The following is a 13405-nucleotide window of genomic DNA, read 5'->3' as shown; positions in this document are numbered from 1 at the left end:
TTTGATTTGTGGTTGAGTCTTCGACTCACTTATCTTACTTATATGTCAGTGAACAAAATCAGGCATTTTGCAGCAAGGTCCAGACTGCCAACTCCCAAAAGAGTTTCAAACCCGCAACAAATGTATAAATTCTAATTGATTACACCAATGACTGCCATAAAAAAGAGACAATACAGTGCAAAGAGTCATATGTGCACTCAATTTCTGAAGATATTATATTCTAAAACAAACTGAAGAAGGTCTCTGTTTCCTCATCAAGCCTTTCTTCCAGCTGAGCGCCCTCACAGAAACGTGGCGGGAGGAGCTGCTGAGGGTCTGCACTCAGTGGCTTCTTGCAACATGTTTGGTTCTTGTAGTTGATCTTATACATGATACGCTGCAGGACAGAATGGCATTATACAGCAGTTGGTGTTGCACACGACATCTCCTAGCGTAGATATCAATGCCATGTTGTCATTACCTCTCTGAAGAGTAAAAGCACATCAAAGTGGAAGGTCTTATTGTTGTAAGATCCAAACTCTCTGAGGCGGATGCGCTTTCCCAGTGCATCATAGCTGTACTTGGCATAAGCCATCAACTTCTCACTTTGGGAGGCCTTGGAAAATCACATGCAAAATCAAATTGAAAGTTTTGCAGTGAGCAATGCTTTGGATATGACCACCTCACTCCAACAAGACTTATTTTGTATAGTAATCCAGTATGGTGAATATACAATCTGAGTTGTGTAAGGAGGTGCAAACTTACCACACTGAGGCTTCCAGTCAGCAGCGGTGGGGATGCTGTTAAAATGAATGCAGTGTTTTATTATAAACGAGGCATTCACATCACAGCTGTGGTAAGCTTGCTACATAGCCATGATATTTCCTCATAAATGAGGAAGCAAAAACAGAACAGCCCGATCAGTATTTAGCATCATCTTTCAGAGGACAAACTAGATTTACAAATGAACTCAGCATGTGTTGATGTACTCACTGCATGGCTTTGGTCTCTGAGCTAGGCAGCCCACTGACAGGCACACAAACAGGACGAGGGCTCTCATGCTGTCTGATGGTAGAGACACCTTTCCTCTGCACACAGATGTAAATATGCTGCTGCGTGACAGCGCTCGCGTCCTTATAAAGAAACCTGGGGAGGCTCCCAAAAAACCCTGAAAACGTTATCTGTATACCTTTGACCATTGACTTCGAGGGAAATGTCAAATCAACTTCAACGTGCTTTTTAAATATGCGGGGATGTTGATTTATCAATTGTTATAGTCATGTTAATTAATTGGCAATTTATTGCATGAAGTCGTCATGCCTCACTTTTGCCGCACTATTACAATGCTGAATGATGCATGTTAGCATTACACACAGACACAGAGGTGACATATATGCATTTTATTTTTATTTTCATAAGCTTATTATTCATAAAAATTACATGTGGTCACACATCAGCATCTTTTGTTAGCTTTTTAATCCATTGGCAATATGAAAAAAGATTGATGTCATGTCTGAGATGCAGATGCTTGGAATTACATGTTCTTGCAGAGTAAAGGTGATGTATACCACATAACAAAGATATGATTCAAATCATGAGTTAAAGGAGGCCCTCAGCGCTTGTTAAGGAACAGGCTGAGAAAGTCTGTCTGCTCTTCATCAGCCCTCATCTCTTCATCCAGGCAGAAGTCTGGAGGGTTGAGCTGACCGGGGTCTGATATCCCAACGACGTTGTTGAACAAGCTAGTAAACAGAAAGACGGAGACATAATGACCGCTTGGCCCGATGCAAACACTTCTGATTTTCAAAAGTCACAATGTCCTTCCTGCCCGTTAGAGTGATTTTTACAGTGTTGATGTTAACTCACCTTGTCACCACCCAGCCATACTGGCTAGTGTGGTACACAGTGTTTATAGGAAAACAACCAAATTCAGTGACTGTGGTGACGAACTTTCCTGTAAGGTCAGAGATAAAAAAACAAATGTATTATTAGACTGGGACGGATGGATAGACAGTTCAGGCATTTTCATAGCATTACATGCGCTCTAACCTGCTTTGCCGGGCAGATCTCCCATCCAAGTGTTGACCAGGAGTCCTTCTCCAGGTCCAGACGAGCTGCCCAGAACATATTGGCCCAGCAGAGACGCATCTTTTGGGATTTCCATAGGGTGGAAGTCTGCCGTCAGAGGCTTTTTCTTGCACGTGCGGTCATGTTCGTTAATCTCATACATGGTTTTCTGGTGGATGAAAGTTGTGGGATTCGGGTGAGAATTGCTTATTTGAATTCAGATTGAAAACCATTTAAATCCATGATGAGTGAGAGGGAGGGACTAGCATGTGGTGAACTGCAGCACATGACGTTCTGTGATCGAATCATATGTTATGCTCACAAACCTTCTTGTCTGGTTGTGCTGCCTCAGCTAACTAATGATTCTGCACGTGAATTTATGAACAAAAAGTGAGGAGTTCTAATGCTATTTTGAAGCATAGTACCATTACCGTTTACACTACAAGTTGATATTAAATATTATAATTTCTCTAAATGATGCTCTTGTCATGTTACATTACTATTCAAGCACTTCAATCTGTATATTCACATGTTACATATTTTGACCCAGACAGAAAAATATGGTTCCTGTGAACTCTGACATGTTGACATTTAAGATTGAGTGGATGACCGAAGGACCACTCCATATGTAAATCATTTGCAAGGTCCACATACAATTTGTACTCCCATAATAAAGTCGCACTGCACTTCTGCACAGCAACAATTGGCAAATGACAACTCCTATCATTGCTCCATTGTATGGAAGCAATTTCAAACTTTTATTGAAATAGTAATGGCAACTTAAAAGATGAAAATGTAAATTCCCACAACAGCATTATAGTTGTCCTTATTACACGCTAAGAGCAGCTGCTGTAGTGTAAGTCTGCAATAGTCCACACAGGGCCGGTAGCGATGGTTGATGGGTCAAACAAACACGGGACCCAGTAGACTGCCGTTCATGTCCCGTGCACAACTAAAATGAACGTTGACATTTTGTCCCGTCAATCATAAATCACATCAGTAGTCAAGTGACTCGTCACTTAGTCACATGAGTTGTTAATTCGTCAAGTTTACGCCAACCAGGCCCTGTTTCCTGACCCGAACTAAGCGGGTTTGTTGTCTAAACCGAAACGTCCTTTGAAGACGGAAGTTGGTTTGGGAAAGACACGATGCATGTAACGAGTGTACATCGACACGCCGTCGCTGACACGCTCTACCCCGACGCTCGAGGGTGCGTAGTGCGTCACAGTTCCAAGCTTCATTTAAAGCACTGACCAAGCTGCGTATTTGGGGAATTGGGGTCACAATGTGTGACCATTGATAAAGAAATATAGTTACTGCGCTTACAACATGCAACAAATGAAATGAAATAAAAACAATAACATATTCAATCAGAATTTGGTTTTATATGCCTCAGTTTCTTCAAATTTTAGAAATTGAGTCTAGATTGTGAGTACACTAGCTGTAGATCTTGCTGCTTCGAATTCAATAAAATGATTTTTCTTGTACTTTTCACTTCCAATCAGGAGCGACTTCACTCCAACACAAATATTTAGGAGACTGATGTCAGCGCTCTGGTCACCTCTCTGTACAGCAGGAGCGCGTCATAGGTGAATGACTTATTCTCGTAAGTGCCCATCTCCATGATCCGGAGCCGTTGTCCCAGTGCATCGTACAGGAATCTTCCGTAAACCCACAGCTTTTCATTCTGCGTGGACTGGAGAAAGACCACGTGAGTGACACTGTAAATGTGCTGAGTCATGCTCAGGTCAGGTACTGGTTTTTGAAGCTTACACAATACAACTCAGAAAGAATTGAACACTCACCACAGAGAGGTCTCCGCTCAGAAGAGGAGGACTTGCTGTGTTATGGGAGAAGATGCGTGCAATTATTGAACAAAAGCACACATTTGACACAGTAACATTACAAGTCTGATCACTGCCGAATTCAGCATTGGATAACATTGAGTATTGAGAAAGCATAACATGTCTTAAGAAATAAGAGCTGATACATCTGTTACTGTACTTACAGCACGGGTGAGGCTCCTGAGCCAGGCAGCCTGCCAGCAAACATGTTAAAACGACTAAGAGCATCATACTTCAGGGTTCCACGCTCCAGGCAGCCACAAACACTCTGGCACTTGACAGGAAAGTCACTTCCTTATAAATACGACCAGAGGCTCCAGGAGGAAGTCCTGCTTCCAGGGTTTATTTCTAACCCTGTAACTCTCAAGGGCTGAAAAGCTGCTGTCATCGCGCTCATATTTAGATAAAAGGCCATAAATCTCTCCCTGTAAATGCCGTCTACTTTATGTTAACTATAAACTGGTTAACGAGACAATTGTAGGCCTGCAAATGATTGTGTGCATGTTGAGACATATTATGTCTGTAAATATTTTATTTTATATTCTGCATGATACAGTACATTTAGCTGAGCACAGAAAGCAAAAATACACAACATCTCAATATAATATTTTCATTTCATGAAGATCATGTGACTGCGAAGTCATGCAGCGCACAGTGTGGGTCAGGGGTAAAGAATGTTGTTTGTGTTCAGATGGAGGCTCTTAAACCCAGAACTGGACTTTCAGCTGACTGGAGAGGGATGCTCAAGGGTGCTCACAGCTCCAAGAATGACATCACGGTCATATGATGTGGAGGTGTGTGACTGTTGCAATTAGAGCACCTGCTTGTCCTACAATCCGTCTACATACTACATAACGAGACCATTTCTTCATATTTACACATGCATTTGAGTTCCACAGTAAGGCTAAGGTCATACACTAAAGGCAATCTGCAGTCGTCATGCGGTTTTGCTGTATCTATCACAAGGTCATAATACATTTGATCATACATTAACACTGGCTACATGAACCTGGTTGTGTTCCTATTCTCAGGCACCAGTGTGATAGGTTTGAAGGTGAAAAGAGCAGAATCTCAAAATATAGTTACATCATCGGAAACTTTGATACTTTGAGTACCTTGATTGATCATTTAATTCTGAATACAAACACTCCCATGAAAACACTCAACATCGGCAACACCTCAACGTTTCTGAGGCAGCACTGGAGGTAGTTGGAGCAGCTGGCAAATGTGATTGCACTCTGGCCCATGTTGCTCTTCCAGGAAGTACCTGAGGCCTCTGGCAGCGAAGTTGGAGGGGCCTTTGGGGGTCTTGGTGGAGTGAATCTGGGGGTCAGTGAGGTAAGTCAGCCCTTTGCCATTGGCTGTCACCCACCCTGTAAAAAAAATGCATTGATGATGCGTTCACAATTAAGAACAAACATATATATGTATACCTTTAAATGACAATATTAAGAATACACCAGGAGTCTGTGATTTTAGTGACACACACACACACACACACACACACACACACACACGCCTACACACACACACACACACACACACACACACACACACACACACACACACACACACACACACACACACACACACACACACCTTGCAGGTCTACAACAACTTCCTGGTAGTCAGAGAGCAGGTAGGTAAAGTGTCCGAAGGCGAGGCCATATTCCGTAGCCTGGAAACGCTTGTCCTTCTGTCCAGTGTTGTTGGTCAGTTTGACAAAGTCTCCAAGCATGTAGGGCTCAACCGTTACACAGCCCGCAATCTGATCTCCATTCAGAATCTATTCACGATTACAGAAAACAAGAGGGAAACATTGAAAGCCCGTCTTTGTTTGCAACCTGTATAATATAATCTTCTCCTGTAATCCAACGGCTTTACTATGTCTCCAAATGTACAGTACACGTGGTGTTCAGTGTTCTGTCACTCCTCAGAGTACTCACCAGGGCAAGTGTTGTAGTCTTAACATTGTGGATCATTTCAAAAGGAGGTATTCAGGCCAGAATTGTAAATTGAATCCATAATACAATTTCTTCTTTTTGGGCTAGTTCATTCAAGGGAGTGCAGAGACAATACTTGCCACTAAGCTATTATTTGTATCATTATTTCCCATTTCCCCCCTTCAACAGCTCACAGTGCATTACAGACGAATAACTAATAAGTATTGTCTCCACTACAGTGAGTAGAGAGTATATATGTCTGGCTATAAACTGACAACTGGAGGCTGTACTGGGATTACATTTGAATTTCAACCAACACAGATCCAAGGCTGCTGCAGGCTATTCTGCACTCTGCTGTCTCTAAATGATGTATTTCTGTACGGGGTCCTATTAAAGTGGCAATTATGAATGATGTCATTTTTAATACTAATGCAACATCTGATACATTTACCTTCCCCAAATGAAGTGGAACTTAACACTTGTATTTTATGTTTGCCGTGTTCTTCATGATCTGGCCTCACCAACAGTGCTTCCGAGGGAATGAAGAAGATCTGAGCCATCACTTCCTTGTCGTACAGACTCTTGTTGAACGCAGTCACATAGTGCTGGGCTGTCATCTGTCTCTCCACATCTTTCAGGTGAAACTGGATCTCCTTCGGCTTCAAGTAGTCTTTCCCCACATAACTAAGGACATAGATACACAGACAAAGGGAAACTCGAAGTCATTATGTTCAGGTTCAGGTTGTCCCTAGAATGTGCGGCTGCATACCTGCTTAACCTTTCCTCCTGGTGTAAAAACTGCACCCATATTGCCGCTCTCTGCGTTCCCTCCTTCCCCATCGGCTTCCCAATGTAAGCACAGGTCTCCCTGGCTGTCCACAGTCCTGTGGCTTTGGAGAACTTTAAATGAAGAGCACCTAATAGACATGACAGTCAGAGATTAGCAGGCAGTTGCAATCAATGTTTTATTCACAAGGTCCAGAGTGCACGATTTAGGAGGCTTTATTAGCAGAAATGGAATATAATATTCACAACTATGTTTTCATTATTGTATAATGTGAAAATAAGAATCGTGTTTTTGTCAGCTTAGCCCTTCATATCTACATAGGAAGCCTGTCTCTCCACCATGGTGCAGGTCTCCAACACGCTTTGGCCAGCGCCAGCTGTTGGGCTGATGGTGGCTGGTTGGAAAATAATAACTCAACATATAATACAACTCGACATATCTCCATATAAAACGCTCAGAGCTAACTGACCTCATTTGTGCTGGTTTTGATGCGAAGGACTATTTGCTCAGTTCAGAAAATATTGAGACAGAAGCACACGGTCACCAAAGTCATTCAAATACATCCATGACAATTCAAAGCAACCCTTTCAATCGTTGAGATATTTCAGTCTGGACCAAAGTGGTGGACCGACAGACCGACATCGCCATCCGGCTAGTGCGGCTAAAAAGATGTACTGATGATGAAGACAAATTTCAACAACTCTGGGAATTCAAACTTACTGTGGGCAGTTCTGTGTGTCTTAAGTTTGAATTGTGTTTTGTCACTATGAAGTCTCTTCAACAGACATTCATGGCAAACTCCAGCCAGTAGGGCTTGGTAATCCTGCTGTGATAACAAATAGGGAGTCTCTGGGACCACTTCAGCTACAGTGCTGTGCTTCAGGCAGCTGTAGCACAAGGGGTTCTTCATTTGAGGGGCAATTTTGTTTTCTGATGAAGTGACTTCACTGTGTTGGTCTCCACTTTGATGCTCCTCCAGCATCTCAAATGAGCTCCCTGTGGAGGTTTCAGTGGAAGCACACTGTCCTGGTGCAAACTGGGGAACTGTGGTTGCTGAAGAGTTCTTGGTAGCGGGTTTTACAGATACTGAGTCAACTTCAGTGTGCATATTTGGGTTAACATTAAGGCTCTCCAGAGGTCGTGGCTTGAACAAGTCTCCGGATTCCCCTCCAGATGTCTGGTTTTTGTGTGTGGGATCATGAGCTGAATCATTGGTTTCTGAATCAAGGGTTTCCAAGAGGAAGAAGCTCCTAGACTCTGGTGACTTGCTGCTTTGGCTGGTTCCTGCTTTTGATAGGCTGCTTGGCTGAGGTTTTCTGATTGTGGGAGAGTTCAGGTCAGTTGTAATTTTCTCCCATGACGACTGGGAACCAAAACTGTCATTGAGCGAGCTGGAGGTTGTTCCGAAAACTAGCTGGGATGAAGATTGTGCTGCTCCCTCAGATGCTGGTGGTTTCGGCGCCACGCCGCCAGTCATCCAACCCGCCTCAGTGCCCAGTGTCTCTATTCCAGCTTGTATCACTTCAAACTTCTCTGAATCACCACTAGCATTGGAAGAGGAAGTGGCAGGTATTACATATCTCTTGACAGTTTGGGAACTGACTGCAGACTCGTTTTCATCAGCAAAATGAAGAATGCTGTCTGACCGACCATCAAACTCAGTGGTCAGACAGCTCTGATTACGTGCATTTGCTTCACGCTCAACAGCCCTACTTCCTGTGAAGCTGCTGCTGCTGCTGCTGCTGCTGCTGCTGCTGCTGGGCCTAGGAGACCCTGAACTGCTCCGCGAGAAGTTCTGCCATGAAGAACCAAGGTTATCTGTGCTTCCTAGAGTGGTACACAGGTCAGACTTCTGAGGTGGGTGCACAGCAGTTGATTTTGAACTGTATTTCTGTTGTGGCTCCTCCCCTTTGGGTGACGCTTTGCAGGCCTCAGTGCTACATTCTGTGTTGAGTGTACCAATGGTTGTCCCCATTGCAGTTATACACAACCTCGCCCCATCTATCACGTCCTTGGTCCTCTTACAGTTTGTGTTGGCTGTCTCACACAGTGATGCATGATACTTTTGGAATCTCTGCATCATCTTGGCGAAGCCTTTCAGAGTGAAACTGACCAATGTGTCTTTGATGTTTCTGGAGCTGTCAGGGATAAAAGAGCCCTTGTCTGAATTAAGGAAAGGCTCCACTCCTAACAGTAGCTTGACTTGGGCGACCAGATGCATGATGTCAGCACAGAGGCCGTCTCTGTCTTGAGTATCTGCATTGCAGTAATCATAGAAATTTTCTAAAGCTTTTTGGCAAGCTTGAGTTGCCTCTACCACAACCTCCGGAGGAGTGCCGAGCCATTTGTGGGCGACAGTGAGGGAATAGGCAGCCTTCAGGAAGGTGTGAAGCTCCTGCCTGCTGGTGACCAGCTCGCCCTCTGCTTTGGTGAGCAGGCCGATTGAAAATGCTTCTTTAGCCTGCAGTAGGAAAGACTGTCGTTGAGAGGCAGGGCACTCCACTGAGAAAGTGTACGATAACAAGCAGGTCCCTTCAGTTGCCTGAAGAGAAAAATAAAATGAATAAAAATTAAAATTGTATTAATTGTTAGTAGGCAGCACGGCAAGACAGGTTGGCTAAATAGCGGAGCTAACAGTCAACATGAACAGAGGTTGCATCGAGTGAAATAACGATGCGTTCTAAGTCTATTCAGTAAAAATGAGTATTGGGCAAAGGTAAATTATAACATTATGGTGATGTGTTCAAATGTAATCTTGTAACATTTAGTTTTTGGAGAGAATCTTGAGGTGGATTATCAGTGATTAATAATGAATTTGAAAAAAAACCTCAGGTATCGAATTGGGTATCGAGATTCATGGAATTTCACTGCTATTGTTTTTGACTACTGAATTTCTAGTATCGGGACATCACCACTGTAGAAAACTTTTGGAAGTGATTTCATCATTTTATTATTATGATTTATGTCAGTGACAGTGAGCCGTGGCAACGACCCGTCAGTAGAAAGGCTTACCACATTGGTCAACACATAGAGGGAAGTGTACTGGCTGTACACCACCGCCATCTTTGCTGCGTGGGCTGCTGAGAGGAGACGATGACTCCTGTCACCAAGTAAAGACTGCTCCAAACAATCAGGCAGACATAGACAAGAAATTACACAAAGCGTGCAATATTGAAATGAATAAAAACACATTATTATTACTTACCAAATCAATATCCGGATTAGTCCTAAAAGTGTGGAAGTCCCCGTCATTCATGGACACCAATATGTTGGCCAGTATGCCAAGAGAGGTTCCGATGCCCTATAAAAGGTACAGACATGCAGAGCAAAGATGTTTGTGTGGATGTTGAGCATGTTTACAAGCTCATAATATGGCAACTGTGATGGCAATAATGAGGTTGCATCTGGGCTACCTTTTTATCAGGTTGAGGAAGTGCGTAGTAGCCAACCAGAGAGGCCCAGATTAGCTCTGCAGCCTCAAGCCACAGGCCTGACACGGAGCAGAAAACAGCCACGGTATCAGTGTATCAGCGGAGTAAACCCTCTTCTTTCATTCAGGAAATAAAGACTTACCCAGCTTTTGCAAAATCATCCCACGTACTTGAACACTAACGGCCTGCACAAGGGCCCTGTCACTGTCGGAGTGGTACACCCAACAACCTGTATAAGAAAGCAAAGATTTGCTTTTTATTTAGCTTGAAAGAAACATGATAACAGATCATTAAAAGGCAATATGAATGTCAGAGCACCCACCGGTGGCTCCGCTGTTGTTAATCAGACTGCTCAGAATGTACTCTGCCTTCTGTAGTTTGCCTGTAGGGAAGATGATTGTAATGTTTATCCAGCTCTTTCATGGTGATTGTGTAATGCTGATTTTCACTTTCATTTTATGAGTTTGCATATTATTTCCCAAAACAAGGATCAGGATGGTTTATGAAGTGTGAACGCATCCATTCACATTTATTTAGAGCCAGTGGCTCCCCATAAAACTAAGAATCGTATTGAAGTGCGCTCCCCTCCACCACACTGCACCAGAGTTAAAGTAGACCCTGGCCTGCCGGATGACCAGCTGGGGGGCCACAGGGGTGTCAGGGTGGCGTCTGTGGAGCAGCTTGGTGATCTTCAGCAGCCGGCTGGACTCGTCTGTCCAGTAGAGGAAGCGGTCGACTAAGAAGACCGCCGCCAGTGCCGTGCGTGCCTCCTGAGCCACGATGGAAGCCTTCAGAACGGCCTGGCAACACAGCAAACATAAACATAGGTCATTTCCGTTAAGTAACCACGAGGAAACCATCACTTAGCCGTGTCATTATTACCAGCAGCTGGGATAGGTGCTTGCTGATGAGGTCACTGAGGTTGGTCTTGTCGTCGGCACTGACTGACTCCTTGTACTGCCACTTCTCTGGCACAAAAGGCCATTTCATATCCATTGCCTCCTGCAGGAGAGAGGCCAGCTCCGCACACAGCGAGTCTACAGGAAATAGGTGGAATTTCATAAATCCAACTAAAGTGTGTGGCAATGCAAAGATGAACTGGCCTAAGAACTTTGAAACCAAACGTGTTAATAAAACTGACAATACTTGATCAACTTTTGCAAACTTTGCAGGAGAGAATAATATCACTTAAAGCTACACTAGAAACTTTTTACCCCAAACTCCATGTTGGATCCATTGAGTAAAGAATGCTGTTGTCCCTCACTCTCAACACAAACCATGTCTTAAAACATAAATGTTCTCTTTACACAAATCCCAATCAGACTTCCTCCCGTGCCCAAATGAAGATTTAACAAATGGCACCATCTTCTGTCTGACCTCTGCAGCTGCAGTAGTGAAGCCTCTCTGCCTCGGTGGGCTGGGTCGACTGTTGAGCTGCTGCCACTGCTCCGAGGCACTCCCGCAGTAGATCCCCCACCTCCTGGCTGTCCATTCTGGTAAACAGATGCTGTAGCCGTAGACTGGGATGAACGGATTACCCCCGTTCTTGGCCTCTTGACCTCTATTCCTGTATTAAAGTGATTCAAAGAGGGGGAATCCCACGGAAAGACCAGGCTGCTGTTGAAGGATGGCACCATCAGGTCTGCTTGTAAATTTCAAAACATGAACGCTTCAATCAATAATGAATAAAACACAACAAATAAACACAGAACACTGAAACTGCTCAGAAGATTATTTCAATTGTATTGTTGATGCAGGAATTATTGAAATGTATTCATCCCTTCATTGACACCTATTTATGCACTTACTCATTTGTTCCGCTTTTTTTTTATTACTGCTGCCACAAATATCATTAATGCCTCAATACTTTTATGCCCAAATGGACCCCACACAGCAGCTTCCCTACAACAGTTATTCACCACACACCTTGTTATCCATGCACATATACAGTTAATCTCTGTTTCAGCATTCCATATGTTCTTAACCGGTTTGTCATGTATGTGTCTTTGTTGTTGCAAAAAATAAACCATAGTATAATGATATTTAAAAAAAATCAATACATGAATACAAATCTCAATAAATCATAAAAAATATATGACAAAAAGAAAACCAATCTGTTTTTTTAACGGTGCTTTCAGAGTTTCAATCTGTCCATTTGACAACCAGTGAACCATCAGTCAATGAACTGTTAATATGTTGATATTTATCATAAAGATGTTATGTACAAACATTTGTAAAAGTTATTGTCGGTATATGAACTGAAGTGACCATAGAGAAAACACAATATTATGGATGACGTGACCTACGATGTTTAGGACATTTCAGATGTAGGAATACCACACAGCGAGTGCAGCCTGCCCTACTGAACACTGACATCAGAAAGCTTACTTTTCAAAACTCTCTCTGTTACTATGTCTGCTTGATGAAACACGATGTTCATAACAGCACCGACCGTGTCTTCAAGTTCTCCTCTTCTTCCTGGTCGGGCAGGACTACACACTGCTGCCTTTACATGCCATCGGACATATCACAACTCGAGCTCGTTCCGCGAGTCTTTTTACTCTGATGTGTGAGATTATGTGGTTCTGAAACTAACTGCATTTTCCACATATCAGCAATGTGTTGTAAAAATATATTTTATATTATTTTGGCCATGCTTTTAGGTGTTTAGGGTTATCACCTATTTAATCCCGCATGACTTGAACGCAACATGTGACGTTATGAAGGGAGCTACTAGGCTGCCGCTGCTGTACAATATATACAATATGTAATCAATGTGTAATGAAATTGATGAACCTAATCAAACACCAATGCAACTTTCCTCTCGTCCAGCCTACTTGTCATGTAGTGTTGTGAATATGTATTTGTTTATTAATTAACACTGTTTCCTGAAATAAAAACAAGTGTTATCTTGCCGATAAAATGTCAAGATCTTGGAAAGGTGTGGGGTGTAAGCCAGCACGGTCTTGGAACTGTGGACACACAGCTGGTTATGGTAATGACGCGTAGCGGCTCGTACGCAACAAGCATGTGCAGGCCGTGGTGTTGCTGTGCTACTACCAATAGGCGGGACTGTGGCTCTTCCGCTGTGTGGTTGTGAGCCGCACAGCTGGAACATGAGCAGAGGGCTGGCGCGCCGTCCAGCTGCGACCTGATGCCTGGATGCCTGGCAGCCTCTTGGTACATCACATGCGTATAACTTGATTTCGGAGCGCGGGGAGATGACTTGTGCGCACTGTAGGGTTAATGTGCCGTGAGCAAACACCTGCAGAGCCCCTTCAGAGAGTCGCCTGCGTCAAGTCCGAAGAGGGATCCGACCGAGTGCGTCTGTTCCGATGAGTTCTTGGGCTTCAT

General features: G+C 43.5%; 3 protein-coding genes across 3 annotated transcripts; all 3 read right to left on the bottom strand.

Moving 5' to 3' along the window:
- Positions 1-220: 220 nt before the first annotated feature.
- LOC306796851 (ependymin-like) lies at positions 221-1066 on the bottom strand (the record flags this gene model as incomplete). The annotated part of the gene is made up of 4 exons (XM_079295913.1): positions 973-1066; positions 745-779; positions 461-595; positions 221-376 (listed from the first exon to the last, which is right to left on the bottom strand). Exons 1-4 carry the CDS (start codon positions 1037-1039, stop codon positions 221-223), a joined length of 393 nt encoding a protein of 130 aa, XP_079152039.1. The 5' UTR covers positions 1040-1066.
- A 304-nt stretch (positions 1067-1370) lies between these two features.
- On the bottom strand, positions 1371-4171 carry LOC306796617 (ependymin-2-like). Its single transcript, XM_079295648.1, has 6 exons — positions 4055-4171; positions 3852-3886; positions 3608-3742; positions 2029-2215; positions 1846-1933; positions 1371-1721 (listed from the first exon to the last, which is right to left on the bottom strand). The coding sequence occupies exons 1-6, from the start codon at positions 4119-4121 to the stop codon at positions 1592-1594; spliced, it is 642 nt and encodes a 213-aa protein (XP_079151774.1). The 5' UTR covers positions 4122-4171; the 3' UTR covers positions 1371-1591.
- A 298-nt stretch (positions 4172-4469) lies between these two features.
- Positions 4470-11543, bottom strand: alpk1 (alpha-kinase 1; the record flags this gene model as incomplete). The annotated part of the gene is made up of 13 exons (XM_079295912.1): positions 4470-5263; positions 5490-5676; positions 6355-6517; positions 6603-6750; positions 7341-9162; positions 9633-9737; positions 9826-9921; positions 10034-10110; positions 10194-10280; positions 10374-10433; positions 10653-10851; positions 10934-11088; positions 11429-11543. 13 exons carry the CDS (start codon positions 11541-11543, stop codon positions 5070-5072), a joined length of 3408 nt encoding a protein of 1135 aa, XP_079152038.1. The 3' UTR covers positions 4470-5069.
- Positions 11544-13405: the final 1862 nt, after the last annotated feature.

Source organism: Melanostigma gelatinosum (assembly GCF_949748355.1).
Source record: "Melanostigma gelatinosum genome assembly, chromosome: 23".
Classification (NCBI taxonomy): Eukaryota; Metazoa; Chordata; class Actinopteri; order Perciformes; family Zoarcidae; genus Melanostigma; species Melanostigma gelatinosum.
This window is presented reverse-complemented; position numbering and strand designations above follow the sequence as displayed.